This window comes from Agelaius tricolor, unplaced genomic scaffold (genome assembly GCF_023055355.1).
Source record: "Agelaius tricolor isolate 1412-34295 unplaced genomic scaffold, bAgeTri1.0.p SCAF_20, whole genome shotgun sequence".
NCBI lineage: Eukaryota > Metazoa > Chordata > Aves > Passeriformes > Icteridae > Agelaius > Agelaius tricolor.
Window position 1 is genome coordinate 7164536 of NW_027269280.1, and position 23214 is coordinate 7187749.

The 23214-nt window shown below is 41.3% G+C and overlaps 2 protein-coding genes and 1 non-coding gene across 4 annotated transcripts; 1 reads left to right on the forward strand and 2 right to left on the reverse strand.

Annotated features, from left to right (window-relative positions):
• Positions 1-5881: 5881 nt before the first annotated feature.
• Positions 5882-16179, reverse strand: RANBP1 (RAN binding protein 1). Of its 2 annotated transcripts, none has more exons than XM_071445362.1 (6): positions 15907-16179; positions 13782-13918; positions 12617-12774; positions 10803-10931; positions 8760-8825; positions 5882-7822 (listed from the first exon to the last, which is right to left on the reverse strand). In XM_071445362.1, the coding sequence occupies exons 1-6, from the start codon at positions 16177-16179 to the stop codon at positions 7698-7700; spliced, it is 888 nt and encodes a 295-aa protein (XP_071301463.1). In that variant the 3' UTR covers positions 5882-7697. The 2 variants fall into 2 exon arrangements, with proteins under 2 accessions (XP_071301463.1, XP_071301464.1); XM_071445363.1 differs by lacking the exon at positions 15907-16179 and adding an exon at positions 15668-15791.
• On the reverse strand, positions 8551-8682 carry LOC139598910 (small nucleolar RNA SNORA77). Its single transcript, XR_011682067.1, has one exon. It is a non-coding gene; the product is annotated as a small nucleolar RNA SNORA77 (small nucleolar RNA).
• Positions 16180-16252: 73 nt separating the features above from the next.
• TRMT2A (tRNA methyltransferase 2 homolog A) lies at positions 16253-22815 on the forward strand. Its single transcript, XM_071445361.1, has 11 exons — positions 16253-16833; positions 17514-17622; positions 18105-18286; positions 19123-19237; positions 19495-19610; positions 20179-20290; positions 20758-20880; positions 21172-21247; positions 21724-21840; positions 22024-22120; positions 22431-22815. The coding sequence occupies exons 1-11, from the start codon at positions 16253-16255 to the stop codon at positions 22714-22716; spliced, it is 1914 nt and encodes a 637-aa protein (XP_071301462.1). The 3' UTR covers positions 22717-22815.
• Positions 22816-23214: the final 399 nt, after the last annotated feature.

A 23214-nucleotide genomic window follows, 5' to 3' on the forward strand; every position in this document is an offset into this window, starting at 1 on the left:
CCCCCTGTAACTAATCAAAAGGTCAACAATTTTATGCAGAACCAGGCTCGGCATACGAAGCTGAAAGGCTTCAGGTGCAGCTACATGAGCATGTTAAATCAGATCAAAGGCACAGCTGGGAAGGAAATCTCCCCATCACCTCCACTTACCAGGTCTGATGTGCATTGCTGAGTGGGCTCCAGGGAATCAACTGGGTCTCTTTTCAACAAAAACCGGGCTGGAAGATCCATTTCAGGAGCACACCTAAGGCTCTGGGCCACAAGTTAGTTTAGCACCACTTACTTGACAAAAGCAGAGAGGTAAGTTCATCACTTACATCAGTTTAATCGTCTTCCTCCTTCCCACTCAAGACACAGTCTGGGTAAAGAATTTAAGTTGCAAACAGAACTCTGAATAATTTTCTAGTGATATTTTTATTTTAATCTAGAAAATGTTATCCTAAGCAACATTATAGACTGTTTATGAAGTTGGGTGAATGTCCTGTAATGGACAGCATGAGATTTACTCAAATGCATTTTTTTAGGTCTTGAAAAATAGTAAAAGTTCTCTCCCAAGTGAAAGTCATATCTGCATTTTTAGCATGGACCTGCAAGTTTCCTTTCTAGGTGAGCCACAAAAGCATCCTGTCAAGTTTCTAGCATGAGCTGGGAAGCAATAGGCACAAGTTCATTTTAAGATACATATCTGGAGTCTGATGATTTATTTAAATTTCATTCTTTTTAAAGATGAAGCCTTTCTGGGACAGTAACATTCCCTCATGTGAATTGTGGAGTTATTCTTAAGGAGACTATGCCTCCTCTGCACCTCATTATTTTCAATTGTATTTTCCCCTAAGGACTCTTTCCTCTCTAGAAAGTCTGCTTCTCAAAGACAGCTTTGCAAGTGGGAAGGATTCAGCACTTCTGCTCATTCCACTCCTCAGAATGGTTTTCCCTTCATCACTCTGACACACTGATGCTGATCCAATCTTGCTGTATCAGCCCCCATTTGCTGGGCCAATCTTTCAAGCCATTCCTGTTCTGAAAGGAAGCTCTCAGCAGCAAGCAACTTTGGTTTTTTTAATATCCCAATCACATAACACTTCTCTAGAGGGAGACTAAAGATAACTGTGAGTTATCAGGACACAAAGAATTGTACCTTTCATAGCAACAAGAGGTGCATCTCCAATCTGAACAGATCTTGAAGATCACAGTGCCAGCCAGGTTTGGGCTGCACAATCATCCTGTGGATCATGACACCTGTGCTGAGCAGTCAAGCAGACCCAGCATTTCCAAAAGGGGGCTGAGACATTCCATGGTACAAGGCTACAGTGTTATGCTGAATTGGGCTTTGGGATTGCTTTTTTCTGGTGCACATTGTAGATTACCTATCACAAAGCAGTAATTTTCTGTAATTTTGTGTCCAAGAGTTCCCACAGCTCACCTCATTTCCTTCCCACTAACACTCCAGTTCCCAAGAACGCTCTGTTTTCAAGCCAGCACAAAGCACTGCTGAGCAACACTCAATCTTGTTCTTACAAGCCAAGTGTATTTAAAGCAGTCAGATGACTTTACCTGTCAAACACTAAGGATGTCTGAGGAGGACTTGACTAAGGCAGAACAGGCATGGCTCAGAATTGCTCTCCTGGAACACCTTTATTTCAAGGACTGCAGTTTCTGGATTCACACTACCTTATTAGTGTGCCAGAAGACTTTGGCAGCACTGAGGTAAACAGCAATGGCAGCATGAGTTAGGGAAAGATTTAATGACAAAGAACAAACACAGCTACAAAGAACAATCTAAAAATAATCTGGCAGAGCATGGCTAGTAATTGCAAGTCTTCTTGCAAGATTTTACTCTGAGGTTTTACCCCAAAGGAAGAAGGGCCAACCACAGAAGCTGTGTTGGAGCCACATGGCAGGGTACCCCTCTCAGAGCTGGTAAAATGAAAGGAAACTTCCAACAGAGCAAGAATCAAGAAAGCCTGAAAGCCATGCAATTTTCATATCAAGTCACAGCACTAATTTTAGCTGGAAATCTTAGCTTCATGATTAAGAAAATTATTTTATTTTGTGTACTTGAAAATACTGAATATCCCTGGAATATTTTATTGGTCACTTGCAAGTTAGCTCCTAGCTTGAATTTGCTGTTGCCATTTAACAGTGACCACAATAAATAATTCTACTTTTCTTACTGCATTTTCTTACTACAACTACAAATGTTGTTGCCAGCCCATGTAGTACTGATGACCTGCAAACTGTTCAGGGTCATTTGGAGAGCCCTCAAGGATCACAAATTTGCTGTTTAATAAAAGCTGGTTTTCCCCTCAAATTTAGTGTTCAGACCAGAGAAACCTGCATCATCTTGTGCTGCACAGTGCTGCCAAAAGTCCAAGCAAGGGCCAGACAGTTCTGGGTACAAGCCAGGCCTAGTAAGTTACCCACTGGAACTTTAATATGACAACTTTAATTTAGTTGTTCATATTTTACCAGATAAATCAAGAAATTATTGCCTAATAATGACTTCTCAGTAGCCTTAACAGATTTATGACAAAATTTTCTAGATGATTCCAATAGATATTTTTTGTGGGATGGCATTTGTTCAGAACAGATCTGGTGTATTTCCCAACAGCAGTGATGGGGATGTCAATTTGCATTTACTATGAGACTTTAGTAACTCTGCTTATTGATTCCTAAACAATCCCCAGAAAAAACTATTTACATCAGAATGAGGTAGGCATCCAAGCAGTTTTAAAGATTCACTAACCATCCTCTTTAAAACCATTAGTAAAGTGCAATTCTCCTCCCCTAAATGAAATATCACTGTAAATGATGCTGCTGAAACTCTGCAAGCCAACAGTGTTCATAGACCAGCAAACAAGATGTTAAAACTGATAAGCACTATTTATATGAAGCAATGTAACTTTAATTATACCTGTTAGAATAGTCTTGAGAAATATCCTCCAAGCACACAAAATATTCAGTCATTTTCATGTCCAATCCATCTTTGTTGATGCTTACAATAGCCATAATTGCTTTTATGGAAAAAAGCATTAGAAAATGATGAAATTTAAACTACTTGAAATGAGGCCAGCCAGCACAACATGAATAGGCAAGAGCTCATGACACTGTTAGCCTCTCTCTTAGGTTGTAAGTAAATTACACATCATGATACAACAGTTCATATCTACAGTACAGTGAACCAGCTGATGTAAATTTGTACAGTCAAGACTGATAAACAATGAGTTGGACTTTCCCAGTTTGGAAGTTGGAAACATGTCTAAGACTGTAAAGTTGATGAAATATTTGTGGTAGTCAAACACCTTCCACAAAATAAAAGAAATTTGCTGTATGCAATATCTAATCCAGATTTGTGCTAGTACCTTCTTTGTACTTGAAACATTATATTGCTGTGACAGAAAATGCACCCCACAAACATTACCTGCACCATTAATACCTAAAAAAGTGCATTTCTACAAATGTAACTTATTTATGGATCTGATGTAGGTTGCATTTTCACTAGACTACAGCAAACTAGTTTGACAAGTCTTAAAAACATGAACAGGTCTTAAGTCAGTGGTTGGTGTCTAATGTGACTTAAGTGGACAAAGATATTGTATACCTAAATCTGCATATTATAAAAATATAGTGGTCACAAAACCTGATGCATAGCTGTAGATCTCAGCTTTTAAATATTAGGAAGATTTTTGCTCCTGTGCTTGTCAGTTTTCACAACCTCAGTATTTAGTTCCTTATTCTTACTTACACAAGCTGCTTACTTGAGAAGTACCTTGTTTTCACACAAACTAGAGTCTGAGAAATCACTTACATGTGGAATCCACTCTACAGCTCATTACTTCAAGCTTTTCTTCCTCAAGCAAAATAATTCTGATCTGTTGCAGTTAAGTTTTCCTTAGCTCATTACTCTGAAAATGATACATTGTCAAAGATTTAGTTAAGGTTGGTAAAAAATTGGTAATTCCTCTTCTTTCTATTTTAAAGAGTAATTCTAACTAAATTTAATTAGGAAAACCTTTAAAGTAGACCCTGAATAAACCATCATAAAATAAAACAAAATCCTTTATACACAGCTCACTTCACTGAACTAGTGTAAGTTTACACGTGACCTCAGCAATGTAAAAACACTTTGAAATTAGTTTGGCTAATCAAAATTAAAACACTGGCTTGCCATGGATACCTCAGAAAATACAGCTTGCTACAAACCTGGAGCAGCCAGGACAGATGGGTGTCCTGGGAACAGGAGGGCATAAATAAAGACAGCAATGGGAAGTTAACTGAGAGGTTTGAGGTTGTTTAAATAATCACCCACTCTGTAAAGGCTCTGCACTGAAAGCCAATGGCAATTTGTACAGATCAAAACCCAGCAGGGCAGTTTGGAATGTAATCTCCACCATTGTCTCCATTTCTACATAAATAGGTGCAATTTAATATTACTAAGGAGTCAAGCTGAGTTTTCTGACTCTGATTTGGAATCTTTTCTTTAGAGAAAGGTTTCCAGTAACATTCAAGTTTTTCACTGAGCTATTTGAAGGAATGCACTGAGGTGGAGCAGCTCAAGGCCCAGCACTGCTGAGGGACATCAGAGTTCAGCACAACTCATTGAGAGCCACACACAGCATCCACCAGAGGACACAACAACACTCAAACTGGTAACAACAGGAGCAACAAAATCCCAAGAACTACCCAGACTCATATTATTTCCCTTTACATACAGGTAGTCCTTGAGCATGCTGCATCAACATTAAGAATCTACAACATTCTCCTATGTGCATAGTGTTGAGAAGAATTTTAATTTTCTGCTGTTTTGGTATCACTGAGAACTTGCATTTGATACAAGCTACCTTATTATATGAGGGGGGGGAATCAACATTTAGTGTTGAAAACACAACAAATTGGGAGCGTTTGCAATCTGTGAATGAGACATTCAGAAAACTTATTCCTGGAGAAAAAACCCCAACAGATTAGTGTAGTCTTCAAAATAATTAACATGAGATCTAGAGGGAACTAGTTTGAATTATTTTCTGTAAGTAGACTTCTTTAAGACCTGAACTTGCTGTTACATGGATACTATTTTGATGCTTGTCAAAATGTAACAATTTTAAAGTTGAATTTATCACTCAGGAGTCCTCAGACATTCATCCATTCAGCAAATACACACAAAACCATTTGTACCACCAGACTGGATCAGTAAGCCTGGCTATATAGCATCTTTCTATACCTGAAGCAAGCAGAAAATTTGTATGAATTGCAGACTTTAGCACCCAACAATGCTTTATTAGCCCTGTTGTATTTTCCTTCTTTATAAAAAATGACTTTTAAAAAATCTTCACTTGGCAGTCAACCTATAGGCAAGTTAAACTATTAGAGTGACTAGCACAAAACAGCAAGCCTTATTTCACTGAGATAACTTTAAAAATACTTACTGCTTTTTAATGTGTAGAACAGCTAAAGTGACCAGAACATTGAATGGCCATCCTTTAGTTTAGAGGACTAAAACATTCTTCAGCCAAATGTTACCCAGAGAAATTATTTTACTGAGTGGTCTCTTTTTAACTTTGCTCTTTGAGACTGAAGACTTGCAAGGATTGTTGCAATCCATGAACTGTGAACACAGATCAGTTAAACCTAAACAAGAATGGAAACATCTTGAAGTCATTTAAGCATGCTGAAGTAAGAGGGGAAGAAGAGAGGGTAGTAACATAAAGCAGGAGTCATCAATAACTAATATAAAGACAAATTAAACCATTCAGGTGCTGCCCCCTCCCTTTTGTACAACGTTTGACAGTGGAATGCAACTCACCCATTTTGCTGCCTTCATGACTTTACCCCTGCAGACTAAAAATGCATTCCCAGTAAGAGTTCTCAAAATAAAAAGCAAATCCTTTAAATGAAAATTTAAGTTTATTTTGAAATTTTTAAGTCATTTCTATCAATTTAGACACAGTTTGACATTATCAGCTCATTTACAGTGATTCATGGATAAAAGATTTGGCTTTTACATTCAAATGTTAAATACTTCAAAATAGCTTTGTCTTGTTACTTCCAAACCAGAAACACTAAAGAGCATTTTATTTTGCCTTTCAACCATCTTAGTTAATTAACAGACTTTTGATATCTGCTGTAGTTGAAGGGGAACGTGCAAAACACCAAAGGAATTATTTTGTTTGAATGAAGTGAGTACCTTAATTACAGTTCCAGATTTAAAACTCATTCACTGTAGCATCAAAAGGCAGTGCTAAGAAGAAAGACATGATTTATTTTTTAAAAATATATTTTCCTTAGGTAGACTGCAGAACCTGACTGAGTTAAAAGCCTCTTCAGGAAGACAAAAAGGTCTTGCTATCCCATGTTAACATCATTCAAGTCTTACAGTTTAGCAAGTTCTGTCCAGTTCTCATAATTATTTTGGAAACTATTATAAAATTTTATCTCTATTCCTAACACAATCCTTGTATTAGTGTTTAACAACAAACTTCAATTTATCTACCAGACTTAATTGTGTTGATTTTATTGCTTACTATCGTTTCTTTTCTTACTCTCTAGCACTAATTTGAAATTGGATAAACAAAAAACATTTGCAGGGAAGAGATTTGACCAATTTGCCCATTCTGGCAAGGAGGGTGTCCCTCAAAGCATGTGCACCATAATTAACTGTTCCAAAGTGAATTGCAGCCTGCTGCTCTCCAAGGACAGCCTTCCTACCAAACATCTGAGAAGTTCAAAACTCCTCCAGTTCGTAAAAACACGAGCTCCAAAGCCCTGGGAAAAAAGCTTCTACATTTTAGACCTGTACATTCTTGAGACTACAACAATCTGCTGGCAAGGGGAATCTCTCAGGAAGGTACTCAAACAGTTGAGATTCCTTTGCACACCCCTCAGCATAACAGGCTGCTGCAGCTGCCTTCAGTCGGCAAGCAGCACCATGGAAGATCTGGGACAACAGCAGGAGCTTTCTGCTAGAATCAAGCCTCTGTAAAATTAAAATTTGGGGCAGGGGTGAAGCACAGACTTCATCTTGTGAGAAGAAAATGCTTCTCAAATCTGACACAAGAAATTTTGTCCCCCACCTTTATTTTCACCATGGATCTTTCACCATCACCTTTATTTTCTGATGGATCAGCTGCAGCAGTGTGTCAGGAATGCTCTTATTGCCTGATCCCAGAAGTCTGTTGTGTTTCAAGAAGCACAGGCACATTCCCTGCTCAGTACACACAGCAGCAGGTGTGAAAGGTCTGTTAGATTACAATTTAGAAGCCTTATAAGAAACACAAATGCAATCCTAATCTTCCCTGCTGACAAAGTCTATTAACCTACTTAATCCACAGGAATGCTGATATGTAGCTCAATTAAACAAGTGTATTCATAAGCCTTTACAGTATACAGAAAACTCAGTTCTGTCCCCTGATGCTGTTTTCAAGTTTGTTTTATTCACTCTTTTGGATGACTGTAAATAAGTGTTTCCACTATGGAAAAGAAAGTTAGCACAGTACATTTTCATGACTGGGGAATGAATTTTTCTGAAGACACCTTCCAAAGGGCAAAAGCCTAGAAAAAACAATGTGAATGTTGAATGCAGTTCCATATAAAGTCCCTTGTAAAAATTAAAAAAATAACCAAACAAAACAAAACAAAAAAAAAAAAAAAAAAAAAGAAAAGAAAGAAAAAAGTAAAGGAAAAACTGCAAGGCCCAGGATGATTTTATTGCTTTTCTTCAGTTTTTTCCTTGGTCTCTTTCTTCTCAGATTCTTTGCTCTCTTCCTTTACAGAAAGCTCTTCTAGTTTTTCAGCAACTTTATCAGCACTATCATTTTTGTCTGTGCCTGCTAAAAGATTGGTTAGGAAAGGTATTACATACAAGCAGTAATGGATTTTCCTGTTAGAAAGAGTAAAGAAGTAGAGGGTGAAGGGGGTGGGGAGAGACACCTGGTATTGGACAAAAATGAAGATATTCTTCACTGACCACTGGAGTGACTCATTCCATTTCTTTTCCTCTGGTAATTACTTCAGTTGTCAGATTTCAAGTAACACCACTCATATACATTAATCACTACACAAGGGCTTAATCACAGGGACTGAGGAATGTGTAGCATCTGGCCAGCTGTGCTGCTACCAATAAAGTATCCAGACAAGCCCTTTGTTTCTTGGCATCTTAACCAAAAAAACCAAAGTCAAGTTCCCCAGTTTGAAATTAGGGCATAGGAATTCCTATGACTGGAAAACTCCAATCTAAATAATATCTTGAAGAATGCTGACTGCAGACCACTGGTAGTCTGTACTTAGGAAAAATAGAAATGTTTATTTTATTTACATGGTGACATACCTCATCACAAAGGCAATTCTAAAGGGAGGTGCAATAATCTGTTAGAGACTTGTGAACAACCTCACACACACTAACAACTATGAAAAACATTAAATATTAAACCTGCATGACTATACATTTGCAAATTTGGGAAAGGGACCTGGAAGGAAGAAAGAGCACTGTGGTTGCAGTGTTCACAGCTCATTTGTTTACCATAAGCCATAAACATTTCCTTGAGAGCCATTCCAAAGCAGCCATGTCCCAACAGCAACTGTAACAGCCTTCCACAGGAAAGAAGGCCATCGTCACTCCTGTGAGCTCTTACTCTTGCAGACAGAAAAGCACCTGAACTGAAGGCTGCAGTTCAGCACAGAGTGAGTCTGCTGGAACACAACACTCCAGGCTACTGGAACCACTCACCCAGCTCAGAAATGGCACCAAGTACACTGAGACCACCTTACCTTTCTTTGCTGTCTTGCCTACTTCATTCCTGCATTCTTCAAATTTTGCCTTGAATTTCTGTGCATCTGTTTCGGTGAAGATAAAATATTTTTTCATTACTTTTACTGCCTCACAACATTGAATAGTTCTAATCTTGAGGAAAGATACCCTAGGGGAAGCTTTGTCTTAACAAAATTTGTAGGGACTTATGAAGTAATCTAATAAATCATACAAGATGCAAAATTCTTCAATCACATCTTTGTGCAAAAGCAACTCATCTTCTCCAGCAAGTTACTAGAGCAGCTTATTTTGCAAAATATTCAAAATGTAATGCCAGCAGGAGCTGTTTTGTAGTTATTGCAACTCCCAGCTGTCTGTAGCCTAAAGGAATAGGAATATGATGTCAGAGACTGCTAATACAACTACATGCAAAAGACTGAAGATCAGCTTTGAACTGCTACCCTTGCCAGCTGTGTTACACCCCAAGAGTCTTCCACAAGCTGACCATAACTGGGGGTTCTTAGCATCAGCAAAGGAAGAGAATGCCTGTTTCACCAGGAAGAGAATGCCTGTTTCACCAGGAAGAGAATGCCTGTTTCTCCAGGAAGAGAATGCCTGTTTCTCCAGGACACCATCCAGACTGTGTACCTGAGGGCTACTCCTCACTCTAAGAGCCAACAATGCACAATCTTCATTACCTTCTGGTCCAAGCCACCACTCGATTCAACAACCACTGCAAGCAGCTGATCAAATTCCAATAATGTCTCCACACAAGGAAGACAAGCCAAAAGGGCCTGGGCAAGGAGCTTCCTGACACCACAATGAGCAAGGCAGTACCAGCCTGGCATTCCAGGCTGGTCTGGCTGACCACAGGAGGTCACTGTTGCCCCACAGGAATTCTGAGACACAGTAACCAGTCCAGGAAGTGTTTGTATCGATTCCTTTTCCAGCGTCTCAAACAGGAGAGACACCTGAAGGACAAACTTGGGTCTGTTCACCTGACATCTGCTTAGTCAGTTCTGCAAAGGGCAAACAGGAGGGAAGGACTATTCCCTCAAGACAGAACATTCAATAAACTGAACAGCCTCTACCAGAAGGAGAGAAAGACTTTTTAGAGATTAGGAAATAGTTGCCCCTTCACTTCCTACTTGATCATGAAGCAAGCACTAAGCAGGTGGACCAGAAAGGTTTATTTGGCTAAACAAAATGACACTGGAGACTTAAGGCAAAGGGCAAGATATACTAAGTTCTTTCCTGATGTAGTCCAATCCATCAAGCTTTAAAATACTCAACCACTTTATGATTCATCAAGTATGTAAGGAGAAAAAGAGGCTACAACACTAAATTTGTGTGGCAAATTGTAAAGCAAGAAATGCAACACTTTTTCATTTTGCTCCTTAAAAAAAACCCCAACCCAACAACAAAACAACACAACATAAACTCCCTCTGCCTCCAAACACTTCTTTGATTTAATCCTAGCTGATCCATTATTAGAGTTACTTTTCTGGTACTCACTGTAGTCACTCCAGAAAAACCCACTAACTAGTATGATGGGTCTGACTTGCACTTTTCATTGAGGGTTCCATTTAATAAAACAAAAGATACTACATACTTCATTAAAAAAAGAAAAACCAACCCAGATATTCTGCTAATGCAGACGGGCCAGAAATATCAGGTCAGGATTTCCTTGTTTCTAATGCAAAAATCTAATCTTAACTACAACTGAGCACCTGAATTACATGAAAGTAAGCTGTATGTGAGTCTCTTAACTGCCTGTAGTTTTATTCTAATTGGCACAGCACTTACATGAAATGGCTTAGGTTAAGAAATGCCTAGGGCAGAAAAAAAACCTGTACAAATATTACTGCAGATCTAATTACTACACTGTTTGTCAACAGATAAGGTTCAGTGATTAACAGGCTTCTCTCAGCTAAAGAATTAATTAGCTAACACTACCGTGCAGGGGTGAGATACATCTCCAGCAATGGTCTAGAGCAGCATTTAAACAAGCAGGGTAACATGACAGGTTACAACCAGTGTAAGCTCAGTGCCCCTGCACTCACTCTCTGCGTTTAGAAATCGGATTGCCAGAAGTTCGGGCTTGGGGCACTCGTCGGCAAAGTCCGCGTGTGTGTTCCAGACCCACGCCCTGTCGCTCCCAGCGTTGGGCTTCAGCTCCATTAAGGGTGTGACTGAAAGGAAAGCGTTCCAAGATGTACAGAGCACAACAGCAAATGTTTTCCACACCAGCCTCCATGAGTCTCAGAGAAAAGGGGCTGTGATGGTTACATAAAGCACTTGACACAGAATCATTTGGGGATGAATACAAGACAGTGATGTTCATATATATTTTTCCTTACATTGTCAAATAAAATTATGCAAAGCCATTACTGTTTGAGAGGATGCTGGATTCACTACTGTCAGGAAAAAGAGTTAGATTCAATTTTTGCTTAAAACAGATGATTGTGATACTAAGAGATGCAGTCACTGAGCACAGCTTTGCAGTACAGACAAATGATTTAGAAGGAAAAGGCATCCAGACAGACAAACAACACTCATTCTTCTTCTGCACATCGAAACTACTACCAAAATTCATTTTAAAAAGCATTTTTCCTTCAATTAGTCATCAGGTTAATTACCTCTCCCATCAGTTTAAAGCTGTACTACAAGGTATTTACAGAATTCTGTGGTGCTGCAAAGTGTACACATTGCCTTTTCAATCTGCTTGCTCCCTCCCAGTAAATGGGGCCCTGTCCCTCCAAGACACTACAATTACCTCACCTGACTGACTGGAGAAGTTGAAATGTTACTTCCCACAGTCCTTTAAGACTTTTTACATTACAGACATGCAAAGTCTAAGCAGGGCTTTTTTCTCCTTGGGCCCTGTCTAGTTCAGGAAAATCTGAAGAGTCTACTCCCTTCCCTGCATTTTTAACATCTAGAGATGAAACTACATTTTGCTCCATTTAATGCTTTGCAAAAATGAAGAGAGCTCTTCTGTATGTGAGTCAGCATAAATTCAATAAACAAATCTATATGGAGAGCAGCTTCTCCGGGAAAAAAAACCTAAACAACTTTTGATATGAATACTATAAATTCATCAACTCTGTTTTCCTATGTGCAACATTTATTTCCCTAAACAAAAGGTTTATTCCTGCTGGTTGGTGGCATTACTGAGGTTTGCATTAAGCTACTTCTTATTTCAAATTATCTAAATGTAGTTTAATTCCACAGAACACTAGATTCCTCATATAAAAATCTGAGTTATCAGCAAAGCATCAGCAAACTGGTCTACTTGTTGCAAGTTGTGCTGACTTTCAAGTCTGTCTTGCTCTTTAGGTTTTTTTAATTCAAAGAGGATTCTTTTTTGAATGAGTCAGCCCAAAGTAACACATTCATTTTAGTTTATTACACAAGCAGAGAAAGGCAGACTCAGACTTGTTAGCACCTTAGCCTCTGTTTTCTGATGGTTAAGGATTGGTTTTGGAAATTCAGACATTTAGCTCAAAGTAATAAATTATTACATCATGTTTTTTCTCACTCTTTTACTAAAGTGATCTAGCATACATTCAATTCTTATTTTGAGCAGTATTAAGGCCTACATGTTCTACACTATTAATCATTAAAATAAAGTACACACACACACTGGAAGCAATCACATAATGCCTGTCTATCACAGTTAAATTTTGAAGTGACTTTTGTTAGTCTTACAGCACTATCAGACTCTAAAAGAAAAAACCTCCAGCTTCCTTCCATTAATAAAAATAACCCCTCATAGTTTTTGATGCCTGAAGCTTTGTACGAAGAGCAAGAAACAACCATACTTAAATTCCACAAGCTTATTTTTAAAAATCAAGTATAGAAATGTATAACATACTGTAATGGTTTGCACAGATTTTGAGGGTTTTATCCCTCCTCATGAGGAGGCGAATGGTTCCCTTCTCCTTGTGTTTCAGGAGTTTCACATCACCAGTTCCTCGCTCTTTCCATTCTGGAAGGTCATTCTCTGATGCAAACCGGAAGAGCTTCGCTCGCCTTGGAGAGCAGAACAGAACATTCAATTAGCCTGATGGATTAAAATATCACACCTGACCAAACAGCACAGGTCTTTTTAAAAGCCACACACAAGAAGGAAACAATTCCTTTAATAAGATCCCCTGTTCTGCTTCAATATACACATTCAGAAATTGATATGATGAATTAAAATCTAATAATCAAATATTAGGAGTTATGTAATAATTGTACTAAAATTCAACAGGTTCTGGACACTCTTAGGGGATGACAAACATATTTGGTGTAGGCAAACTTTTAAACTCGGGTAACTAATTAACAGGTTTTTCTATAGCCAGAGCTGACCACACTACCTGTCAGAAACTGACCATCACTTCAGTTATTATCAGAATCTGTACAAGGAGAACTGAAATCTCTCTTCCAGATGTGGAAAACCATTCTGTGATTAAGCAAAAGCATAATTTTTTAAAGCTATTTCAAGCCAGCACATCAGGGATCAAATTCAAAATCCTTAAGCCCTAAGACTACATTTTTCTTCAGGCAGATCCAGCCATCCTGATTTGACAATAAGCATAATCTAAGGATAAACTGTGTTGAAGACAACAGACAGGAACTGCCACAAATGCTCCAATACTGCTCCAAAAGCTGTTGCTTTTCTTATTTCAGCACCTTGTACATCACCCTTTACCCAGGGATGCATGGCAGCAACGCCATACACCTCATTTCCTTCCTCCCAAGACACTTGTTTCACATTCTGTGATCACAATTTCAATAATTATTACTTAAGTTGTTGTCTTCTTTTATGCAAACAATGCTAAAGCCAGATTCACACTATCAGCTCCCTTCTGTGGTTCCAGACTTCATTTTCTTGGGGCAACATCAATGACCCCCCCCTCAATCTCTGCCATCACATGCAGACCAACCAGATCAGCCTTCATACAGAGATTGCTGCAAGTTCTGCAGTTTTTATAAACTCTGTCAAGTTTAAGCCTAATGAACACTCAGATAATAGAGAAAAGTATTCTACTCACATCTTAAAGAGCTCTTCCTCATCCTCTTCCAGAGTTTTTATTTCTTGCTCTGGAAGGGAAACTATGGGCTCAAACTGAGGATCATGGTTAGAGTCATCTGCATTCTCAGCAGAAGTATCATGATCCTCGTGTGCCTCCTGAGGAGAAAAAAAGAAAACACAAACTTACTATGTACCCCAACCCTGAAGTACTGACATCTGTGTTTAAAACTTTTCAGCAATTAGATCTTAATAACTGTAATATCCCATAAAATAAAGAAATATGATTATACCTGAAAACAAATGACTTCCAAGTCAACATACAGGCACACTAAGAAACAAAAAGGTGCTCATGCAGTGCTAGGTGTTTTAATCCTACCACTCATGAATTGTGCAGAGGCTTGGCCTTGGAGTAATAGCTCTGGGTTATGGAAAAACAATTTCATCAACAGTTTTTTCTATGTAATGTGTTTTATGCTACTAACACCCTACTATTTCTGAGTGCCTAATGACCCATTGTTAATGGGAAAATTAGAAAAAAACCCACACAACATCCACCTAAACCCAGCTTAAGGGACATATTGCATCCTGAGTTCACCATTCTTTCTTATGTATTAGAATCACCCACAGTCAACACAAACAAAGATTCTTTGAGGCACAGCTGTAATAGTCATAAAATAATTTACGTTTCTTGCTTTTAGACTCCTCAAGGAACTTTAGGTTACAGGTAAATGGCCAAAATAATACTTCCTATTTAAGCTGTTTAGGAATCCGTCAGAGCATTCATTAAGCTTAAGAATGGTTTTTACTACTGTGACTAGCAGGTAAACGATAAAATCTCTAGTACTTCATACATACAGACTGCTAAGAAGCGCTCAGAACAAGCCTAGGAGGGAGATTCATATGCAAGTTTAACAAAGCCACAGAACAGCTATCTCAGGTCTAGGGAACTGATTTGTGTTTGGGGTTTTTTTGTTGCTGCTGAAGCAACAGAAAGGAAAAAGAGTCTACACATACAAGACATTTAAATAATATTTTTACTTTACAAATGGAAGAGTCCACTCTTACAGGCTCTATTCACAATGTCCTTCACAGAGTAGGTATACACCACGTGTGCATAAAGCAACAGAAATAAAGCAGTCTATTTTTACTAAATAGTAAAGAGAAAAAAGAGGGGGCCAAGGGAAAATTAAGTAAAAAATTGTGCAAAATAAAATCTAGTTGTATCAACAACGTCACACAAGCTATCGCCAATTTAATATCCCCAGCGTTCCAGCAAAAAAAGAGAGAAAGGAATTACGTCACATCTGTTTTAAAAAAAAAGGAAATGTTAGCCAAACTTTTATACATTGTATCCATGTGTGCAAGTAGCACATCCCGCATGGTCATTCATCACGCGTTCTGCGCCTGAGCAAATAATTACACAGACCATGAGAAATGCACAATTCACAGCAGGCACACGAGAACGCGGATCCCGTTATCACGACACGATCCCGCCCTGCCGCGATAGAAGCACGTGAGCAACTGGCGAGACACGAGGGGTCCGGCCCGGGCCCGGGGGAGGGGCGGGAAGAGGGGGAGAAGAAAGGAGGGAAACGGACAGGAGGACTACCCGAAAGATCCCGGGTCGCCCGGGCTCCCTCATGCCGGGGAACGGCCAAGGCGGGTGCAGGGGCCGGGCCCGAGCGGCCACACGTGCCCGGAGCCGCCGCAAAGCCCAGGCCCGGCGGGCGCGGCCGCTCCGGCCCCCGGCAAGGCCCAGCGTCCGTCCCCCCCCGGGCCCTGCCCGACCTCGGCTCCCCCCGCCCCGGCCCCACCTGTTTCCGTTACTCTCCCACCCCGGCCCTCGGTGCCGCCCTCGCCCCCGCGCTGTTCCCGGCCCGGCCGCCGCTCGCGGCTGCCCCTCACCGCCGTGTCCGCCATGGGCCCGGTCGCCGCGCTCCGCTCGCCGCTTCCTGCCGCGCGCCCCGCCCGCCTTTACCTCATTCCCGCAGCCCGCGCCGCGCCGCCGCAAGGCCCGATGGGAAACGCCCGCTCCCCCTCAGCCCCGCCCCCGGCGCGGGCAGAGCACCGCCCGCCCCGGCCCCGTCACACCGATCCCCCCGTGGGTCCTCGGAATCGGCCCCGATACCGGCTCTGTCACCGACCCCCGGTCCCGACCGCCGGTGCGGCCCCTCCGCCCCCCGAGAAGCGCTTTTGTTGTCCCGTTTCCCAGGCGCTTTTCCCATCACCCCCCGCGCCATGGCGGCGACCGCCCGCGTCCCGACCCAAGATGGCGCCCGCGTGAGGGAAGGGGTGATGTGTGAGCTGCTGGTTTTGGTGTGTTTAAGGGCCGCGGGTGCTTTCGGGCTCGAGGAGCGGTAGCGCTGAGGGGCAGCGCTTAAAAAAGAACCAGATCGTTCCTCTACCGTCATTCGCATCGCAGCGGCCCGTCCGTGAGGCTACGGCCCCGCCCCGGGAGGTGCGCGGGGTGGCTGAGGGGGTGGCGGGACTATGGCGGAGGAAGGCGAGCGTTGCGACCCCGACCGCGACACGGCTCCTGTGGCGGAGGCTGGAGATGGGGCTGAGCCGGACAGCCAGGCCGGGGAAGACCCTGCGGAGAGCCCCGACGTATACAGATACATTAAGGGAGACTTGTTCACCTCCGAGATTTATAAAGTAGAGATACAGAACCTGCCCAAGTACATTGGGTTTAATGATGTGAAAAAGTTCCTTGCCAAGTACGGGCTCAACCCTCACAAGATAAAACTCTTCGGGAAGCAGACGTTCGCCTTCGTGACGTTCAAGAGCGAGGAGGAGCGGGACAAGGCCATGCGGGTGCTGCACGGCGCGCTCTGGAAGAGCCGCCACCTCAGCGTGCGCCTGGCCAAGCCCAAGGCAGACCCCATCGCCAAGAAGAGGAAACAAGAAGAGGATTCGGAGCAGGGGGAGGCGAAGCGTCCGGCTCCCTGCGGAGAGGAGCCCCTGAGCAAGCGGATCGCGGACGTGGTGACCCCGCTGTGGAACGTGCCCTACGAGGCGCAGCTGGCCCAGAAGAAGCAGGAGTGCGAGCAAGTGCTGCAGAAGCTGACAAAGTAATTCCTGTTTGTAACGTAATGTGTACAAGACTTGGCCTTGTGATGGGATATAGCTAAATTCACAGCAATTGATACCTCTAAACTGAAGTGAGTTAGAGGTAGGTCAAAACTCGGATCTCCTGTCAAAGTAATTACAAGATAATCTGCGATGCTACAGCTTAAAAGCTGTTCCATCTGACAAAACTTGCTATTGATGTTCTTGGTCACCTTCAAAAGATTGCTTAGTGAAGGGAAATTGGGTTTAAAGTCTGTTGTTCCATAAGTAGAAGGATGTTTGTGCCCGTAAAAAAAATGGCATTGTCACATGGTGTAAGAGAGAATCAGTCTGTAGAGATGGTAAATTACTACTAGGATTTTCTCTTTTAAAATCCCCTCAAAATTTTATGCTTGGTCTTTGAAGATCAAAGTATCACTTCTGTCTCTTGCCGTGCATGGGTACCTTGATAAACCCAGTACATAACCATAATTCAACCAGTACATTTAACCCTTCCTTTTTCAGGTTACAGCTCTTATGAAGTTGGAGAGGGTTTCTGCGTTAAAAAAATCTGGAAGGAACACTCTTCCATGTGATATTCTGATTCTTTTTTGTGCCCTAAACAGAAAAGAAGTCTTGTGCAATTCTTGACCTCAATATTTCTAAATGTGTGCTTTACATTTTTTGTTTCTGATTTCGGCAGGGAAATAGGAAATAACAACAGAGCTTTATTACCCTGGTTGTTCCTGCAGAAGCAGAAGTTTAATAAATTATGTTGCCCAGTGGAGGGAGTGAAAGCATCACCCTTGCAGGTAATGTAATCTCAGGTAAAGTGTGGAACAGGGTTAATGAGCAGAGGGTTATGTTCATTATTTGGTCTTAAGAAGACACTGGACAAACTGAGTATTTGACTCAGTCTTGTAATAAATGATGAATTTTAGATGCTGTCTTTCATGTAAGTACTGTGTAGAAATATTAACGGGAAGCAGAAAAAATGATAACTGGATATTATAACTTTAAAATGAATGTGCTGTCTTTGTAAGCCTGTGTTGTAAGCTAATACATTCCTCAACAGAGGCAATGTTTTGCTTTTTCAATAACAAGATTTTACTAATACCTTTTCATTATTACTGTTAGTTCACACACATCAAAATCCATCAGTATTGTCCATATGAGCTAAATGTCCTGTGTCCATTTGCAAATGCATTTAACCACATGAGATTTTTTCCAGGAGCAACTTGGCATACAGATAAATGCTGTGTAAATATCTTACATAACTTTATTTTAAATCTAGACCGAATATCGCAACAAATGTGAGTTCTTGATTGGGATTGGTGTAAATCAAGAAGACAAAACTGTGGGTTGTCGTCTTGGCAAATATAAGGGTGGTACATGTGCTGTAGTGGAGCCATTTGATACTATTCACATTCCTGCTATTGCCAAAAAAGTAGTAAAAGCTTTCCAAGACTACATAAGGTGAGCATAAGTAAAATGAGTTATCCATAAAGGTTTTGATATCTTAATCAAAAATATTTATAAATTTAATTCATGTTTGTTCTGAGCTTTGAGATCTAAGATCTACCAGTCTCACATTTTAGCAGTTCTTTGTTTCTGCCTTGTGCCTGCATCATGTGGAGCTTTGCCCTTGCTCCTGCTCAGCTGCTTAGAGATGGGGGCAGGTGCCAGCTGAGCACAGCTCCACTGCAAGCAAGGGGATGTGTGAGTCTGCAGTTAAAGGGTGTGTTACTCAGGACCTTCTTCCACTAACTGTACAGAAGCACTCAGAAAAACACTTCTGAAAGGAGGAATTAATTACCAAGATCCATTGTTTTCTGGGATGAGAATCATCATCCTACAGAAAGGAATAACCCAAAAGCTGCACATTTAAATGAGTACTTTTTTAGAAAAAAGGATGCATTCTTTAAGAAGTAGTTAAATGCAAAAAAAAGGAACCTCAGAAGAATCATGAAGATGGAAGATTTGAACTTGGTGTGAAGCAGAGAAGCTAATGAAAGCATTATAAACAGTTATGTCATTCTCTGAATGCAGTGAGAGCTGCCTCTTGCCTCTGTAATTTTGCATGGGTTAAAACAGGCAAGAGGATTGTGTGAAGGAGGGACAGGTTATTTTGCTTTAGGAGACACTGTCCATCAATCTTCCTTAGCTGGAAGTCATTCTTTGTTTGACAGATGAATGCACCCTCTTGTTGTACTCAGCATTTTTCCCATCACTTCTTTTGATTCAATGAGCTGTTTAATGTTGCACAAAGAAGGAATTGTCTGTGTAAGTGACTGAGCTTCTGCACGGTGCAGGTCGACTCCTTACTCGGTGTACAGCCCCGAAACCTACGAGGGCCACTGGAAGCAGCTCACGGTCCGCACCAGCCGCCGCGGCCACATCATGGCCATTGCTTACTTCAACCCTCAGGTAGTTCACTTGATAGCTAATGGGCAGCCCAGGCTCAGCTTTAGAGCTACTTAAACTGGATTTTATGAATTGTGCATGCAAAACAGAAATAGAAGAATTACTTGGTGTGGTTTAACTTGCTACGCTGCTCTACTTCTATTTAGACTAATCTGATACATGGAAATGAACAAGTAATACTCTTATGTAAAGTATACACTAAATTATATCTTGAAGTCACTAAAATGATTATTCTACCTTCTTTCACATGAAAACTTCAGAAATTGAGTAAAGAAGAGCTAGCTGACCTGAAAATCTCTCTGGCAAAATACTTCACAGAAGGGACAGGAAAGAGCAGTGGTGTTACTTCCCTGTACTTTGTGGAGGAAGGACAGAGGTGAGCAAGTTGACTTTGCTTTGAGGGCTTTTGGTGGTGTCTGGATTTTTGATGTTTGCACATTTCATAGCATTATTTATCTACTTGGTAGAAGTAGCAGCAGTTGTTACTAATTTGTTTGAGTTACTCACCTTTGCCACAAGAGACTCCTGAAATTTCCCATTCTCTGGCTGAAGGCAGCAAGAGTTTCAGTGGGTGAACCCACTGGCCATTGCTGGCTGTCAAGCTATGGAAGTGTTTATTGCAGTCGATGAATCTTTATTATCAAGTAACATCTGCCTTTCTTCCCTATTTATTTTCCCAAATTTTTCAATCTCCCCATTCTCCACGGAGCACAAGGCTCACACCATCTTCATCTAGAGATGGTGGAGGTCCTTGCACACTCTGAGACATCAATGGCCAAGGAGAGTCTCCAAGAGCAGATGATAAATGGTCCTGCTTAGGATGTAGCACTGCAGGCTTTAGGATGATTACAGCTTCGGTAAAGATTGTAGCAAACATATTTTTCTTATTTTTTTGGTTTTGATTCCCCCTCTATTTTGTCTCCCCATTCCTCCCCTACCCCCAGGAAATCTCCCAATCTAGAAGACTTGCCTTTGGAGCATGTGGCTGGTGATAAGTACATATATGAAGAACTCCTTGGCCTAAAATTTAGAATTTCTCCTCACGCATTTTTTCAAGTAAGGATGATGTGAAGCTGCTCATTTAACTGGATCTGCATGAATGCTCTGGAGCTTGACTAATGCTGTGGAACAAGATGTTACATACCTAGAAACCTTTTATATATTTGGTGTGATATGATAGCAGTAAGTGTTGTGTTTGGCTGCAGAAGCAGTGAATGACTGTAAGCTTGATGGGAGCACATTGAAGATAACTTTTTCTATTTACTAGTTCATTATAATTTTCCTCCTATTTCATGGCAGCTTTTTGTAACACTGAACATGCAATAATACAGTTCAAGAGTCTTGTATTACTAATCTTTGTTTGCTTTTCCAAAACTTATTTCTGCCCTTTCAACACTTTAAACTGTGTTTTTAGCTTATAATGATTTGTTTATTAGAAACAAGGAAACATGCTTTACTGAGCCTCATTAAAACATATTTACTGTTTATGAAGAAGTAGATCTATTGGAAACTTAATTTCCCAGGTGAACACACAAGCTGCAGAAGTGTTGTACACTGCCATTGGGGAGTGGGCACAGCTGAGCCAGGAGAGCACCGTGCTGGACATCTGCTGTGGGACAGGAACCATTGGGATTTCTTTGGCAAAGGTTGGCAATTTCTCTTCCTGGATAGAAGCTGCTTTGTATCTGTTTTTAACTGTGGCTAGAAGGGAAGAAAATACCTAATGTATGTGAAATACAACAGATTATATCTTAATTTTTTGAATTAATTTGTAATTGAGCTGCCTGCAGCTGCTTTACCACATCATTATGAAAGCTCACCTTTATGTTAAGCAGGCTAGGTAGGAGTTCAATTCTCTGTTAAGTGCTGATGTTATGGAAAATGGTTAAATTCACACTTACAGACCACAGGGGGAACTTTTTCCTTTGATTCTACAGAGAGTGAAGAAGGTCATTGGAATTGAGCTCTGTCAGGAAGCTGTGCAGGATGCCAAAGCAAATGCCCAGATTAATGGTGAGTTAAGCTGAAATGCTGAAGCCTTTGGTAAGGAGTAGTTGCAGCCAGTTCTTTACCTTATCTAAGCAGCCTGGAATTACATGTTGATAGTGATCTTGTCCTGGTTAAACACTTAGTGGCTCTTGAAAACAAACACCTTGTTACCCATGAGATCAATTTTCCAGTTGAACAGCTTTTTTTTTTTTTAATTGAAAAGTAAAACATTAATTTCAGTGTAAAAATGAGATGAAACCACAGCTACCCTCCTAAAGAAAACATTAACATAGCTGGTGTTTGTGGGTGGCTTTTGCTTTAGTCCAGACAGTGGAAGATGCTCAAATTACTGTTTGAATGGTCTGAAGTTAACAGTGATTGTTTAAATTAATAAACAATTGGGTGTTTTTGAGGCATCAAAACTTAACATCCAAGGTAAAGAACCAAGAGCTGCTTTGACTAGCCAAGTACACTGATAGCATCTTTTCTTTTTCTTACAGAACTGAATAATATTGAATTTTACTGTGGGAAGGCAGAAGATATTGTCCCTTCCCTGATGAACGTTTTGGCTCCTCAGAACCTGATCACGATTGTAGATCCACCGCGGGCAGGGCTGCGTAAGTGCACAGGGGCTAAAGTCAAAGAAAACACCACTGACATAAATTAAATGAAGACTTCAGGTATAGCTTGGAGCAACATTGCAGCAGTTTTGTTCATGCTGAGTACAACCTGGCATTTTTCTGTGGGGCTCTTGCTGCACACAGAATCAGTAAACAGCTGTTGTGGTTTTGATCATCTAGATTCCAAGGTAATTCTTGCCCTTAGAAGAGCTGAACATCTGAAGAAGCTCATCTATGTCTCCTGCAATCCCAGAGCTGCAATGAATAACTTTGTGGAGTGAGTGTTTCTTGCATTAAATTGACTTACTAGATGTAGTAAGAAGAAAACTGGTTTTTGAGGAGGGGGGCCCATTGCTAGATTGTTATTTGCAAGCCATGTTCCTTGAGGCTTACCTTTCACCAGACACAGCTGGGAGCTGCAGCAGCTGGCTTGGAATGGTCATAATGGAAATAGTGGGGGTAGTGAAGAAGCCTATCATGGCATTGAGGCTTAGGGAAGGAAAACCTCTGTGAGAAGAGCAGCAGGGATGAGCAGTGTACTGCCATTGATACATTTCTCCCTGCTCTTCTTTCCCTTCCCCGGCAAGCCTGTGCCGGGCCCCTTCCAACAGGGTGAAAGGAGCCGCGTTCCGGCCCGTGAGAGCCATGGCTGTGGATCTGTTCCCTCAGACCAGGCACTGCGAGTTGCTGATCTTCTTTGAGAGGGTGGAATACGCCAATGGCAGCTCTGCAGCAGCAGCAGCACCTGCTGCCACTGAGATCCCAGCAGCAGCCGCTGGCACCGAGGGCATGGATGGCACCAGCCCAGCCAGCGAGGGGAGCCAGGCAGCTGCTGCCCATGGGGACTGCAGTCCAAGAGGGGCCTCACCTTAACTCCTGAGAGACTGCATAGAAACTACTTTTGCTTTTCAACTGCATGGGTAACATCACTTCTGTAACATGCAGGCAATAAATCTCTGTACAACAGAGTAATTGCAAGGCTTCCAACTTATTTCATCATCCTAATTTGAATTAAGTTTCATTATCATCAGTTCCCAGAAGGGTTTGTGTTGGAAGGGACCTTAATGATCATCTCATAACCACCCCTTTGCCATGAGCAGGGACACCTTCCACTCCACCAGGTTGCTCAGAGCCCCATCCAGCCTGGTCTTGGACACTTCCAGGGACAGGATGTTACATACATTAGCCCAAATCCTGCTTTTCCCTTCCTGCCTAGATACATACATATATTTATATACAGACACCCATAATTCCCAGAGCAGATCATCTTGCTACAGGGACCTGGACCTACCTGTCAGTATTTCATCATTCTCTGACCCCTGTCAAAACTGTGTCCTGTTTTTTCAGTATGCAAGTTAAGATTAACCCTTT

Excerpts from the sequence above, each read along its gene's own strand:
- TRMT2A (XM_071445361.1), top strand. The coding sequence starts at position 16,253 with ATGGCGGAGGAAGGCGAGCGTTGCGACCCCGACCGCGACACGGCTCCT. Across the intron at positions 17,623-18,104 it reads TGAAAGCATCACCCTTGCAG|ACCGAATATCGCAACAAATG; the intron begins GTAATGTAATCT and ends TTTTAAATCTAG. Across the intron at positions 19,238-19,494 it reads TTGCTTACTTCAACCCTCAG|AAATTGAGTAAAGAAGAGCT; the intron begins GTAGTTCACTTG and ends TGAAAACTTCAG.
- RANBP1 (XM_071445362.1), bottom strand. The coding sequence starts at position 16,179 with ATGCGAATGACGGTAGAGGAACGATCTGGTTCTTTTTTAAGCGCTGCC. Across the intron at positions 13,919-15,906 it reads ACCGGCGGTCGGGACCGGGG|GAGGCACACGAGGATCATGA; the intron begins GTCGGTGACAGA and ends TTTTCTCCTCAG. Across the intron at positions 10,932-12,616 it reads AATCTGTGCAAACCATTACA|TCACACCCTTAATGGAGCTG; the intron begins GTATGTTATACA and ends CTTTCCTTTCAG.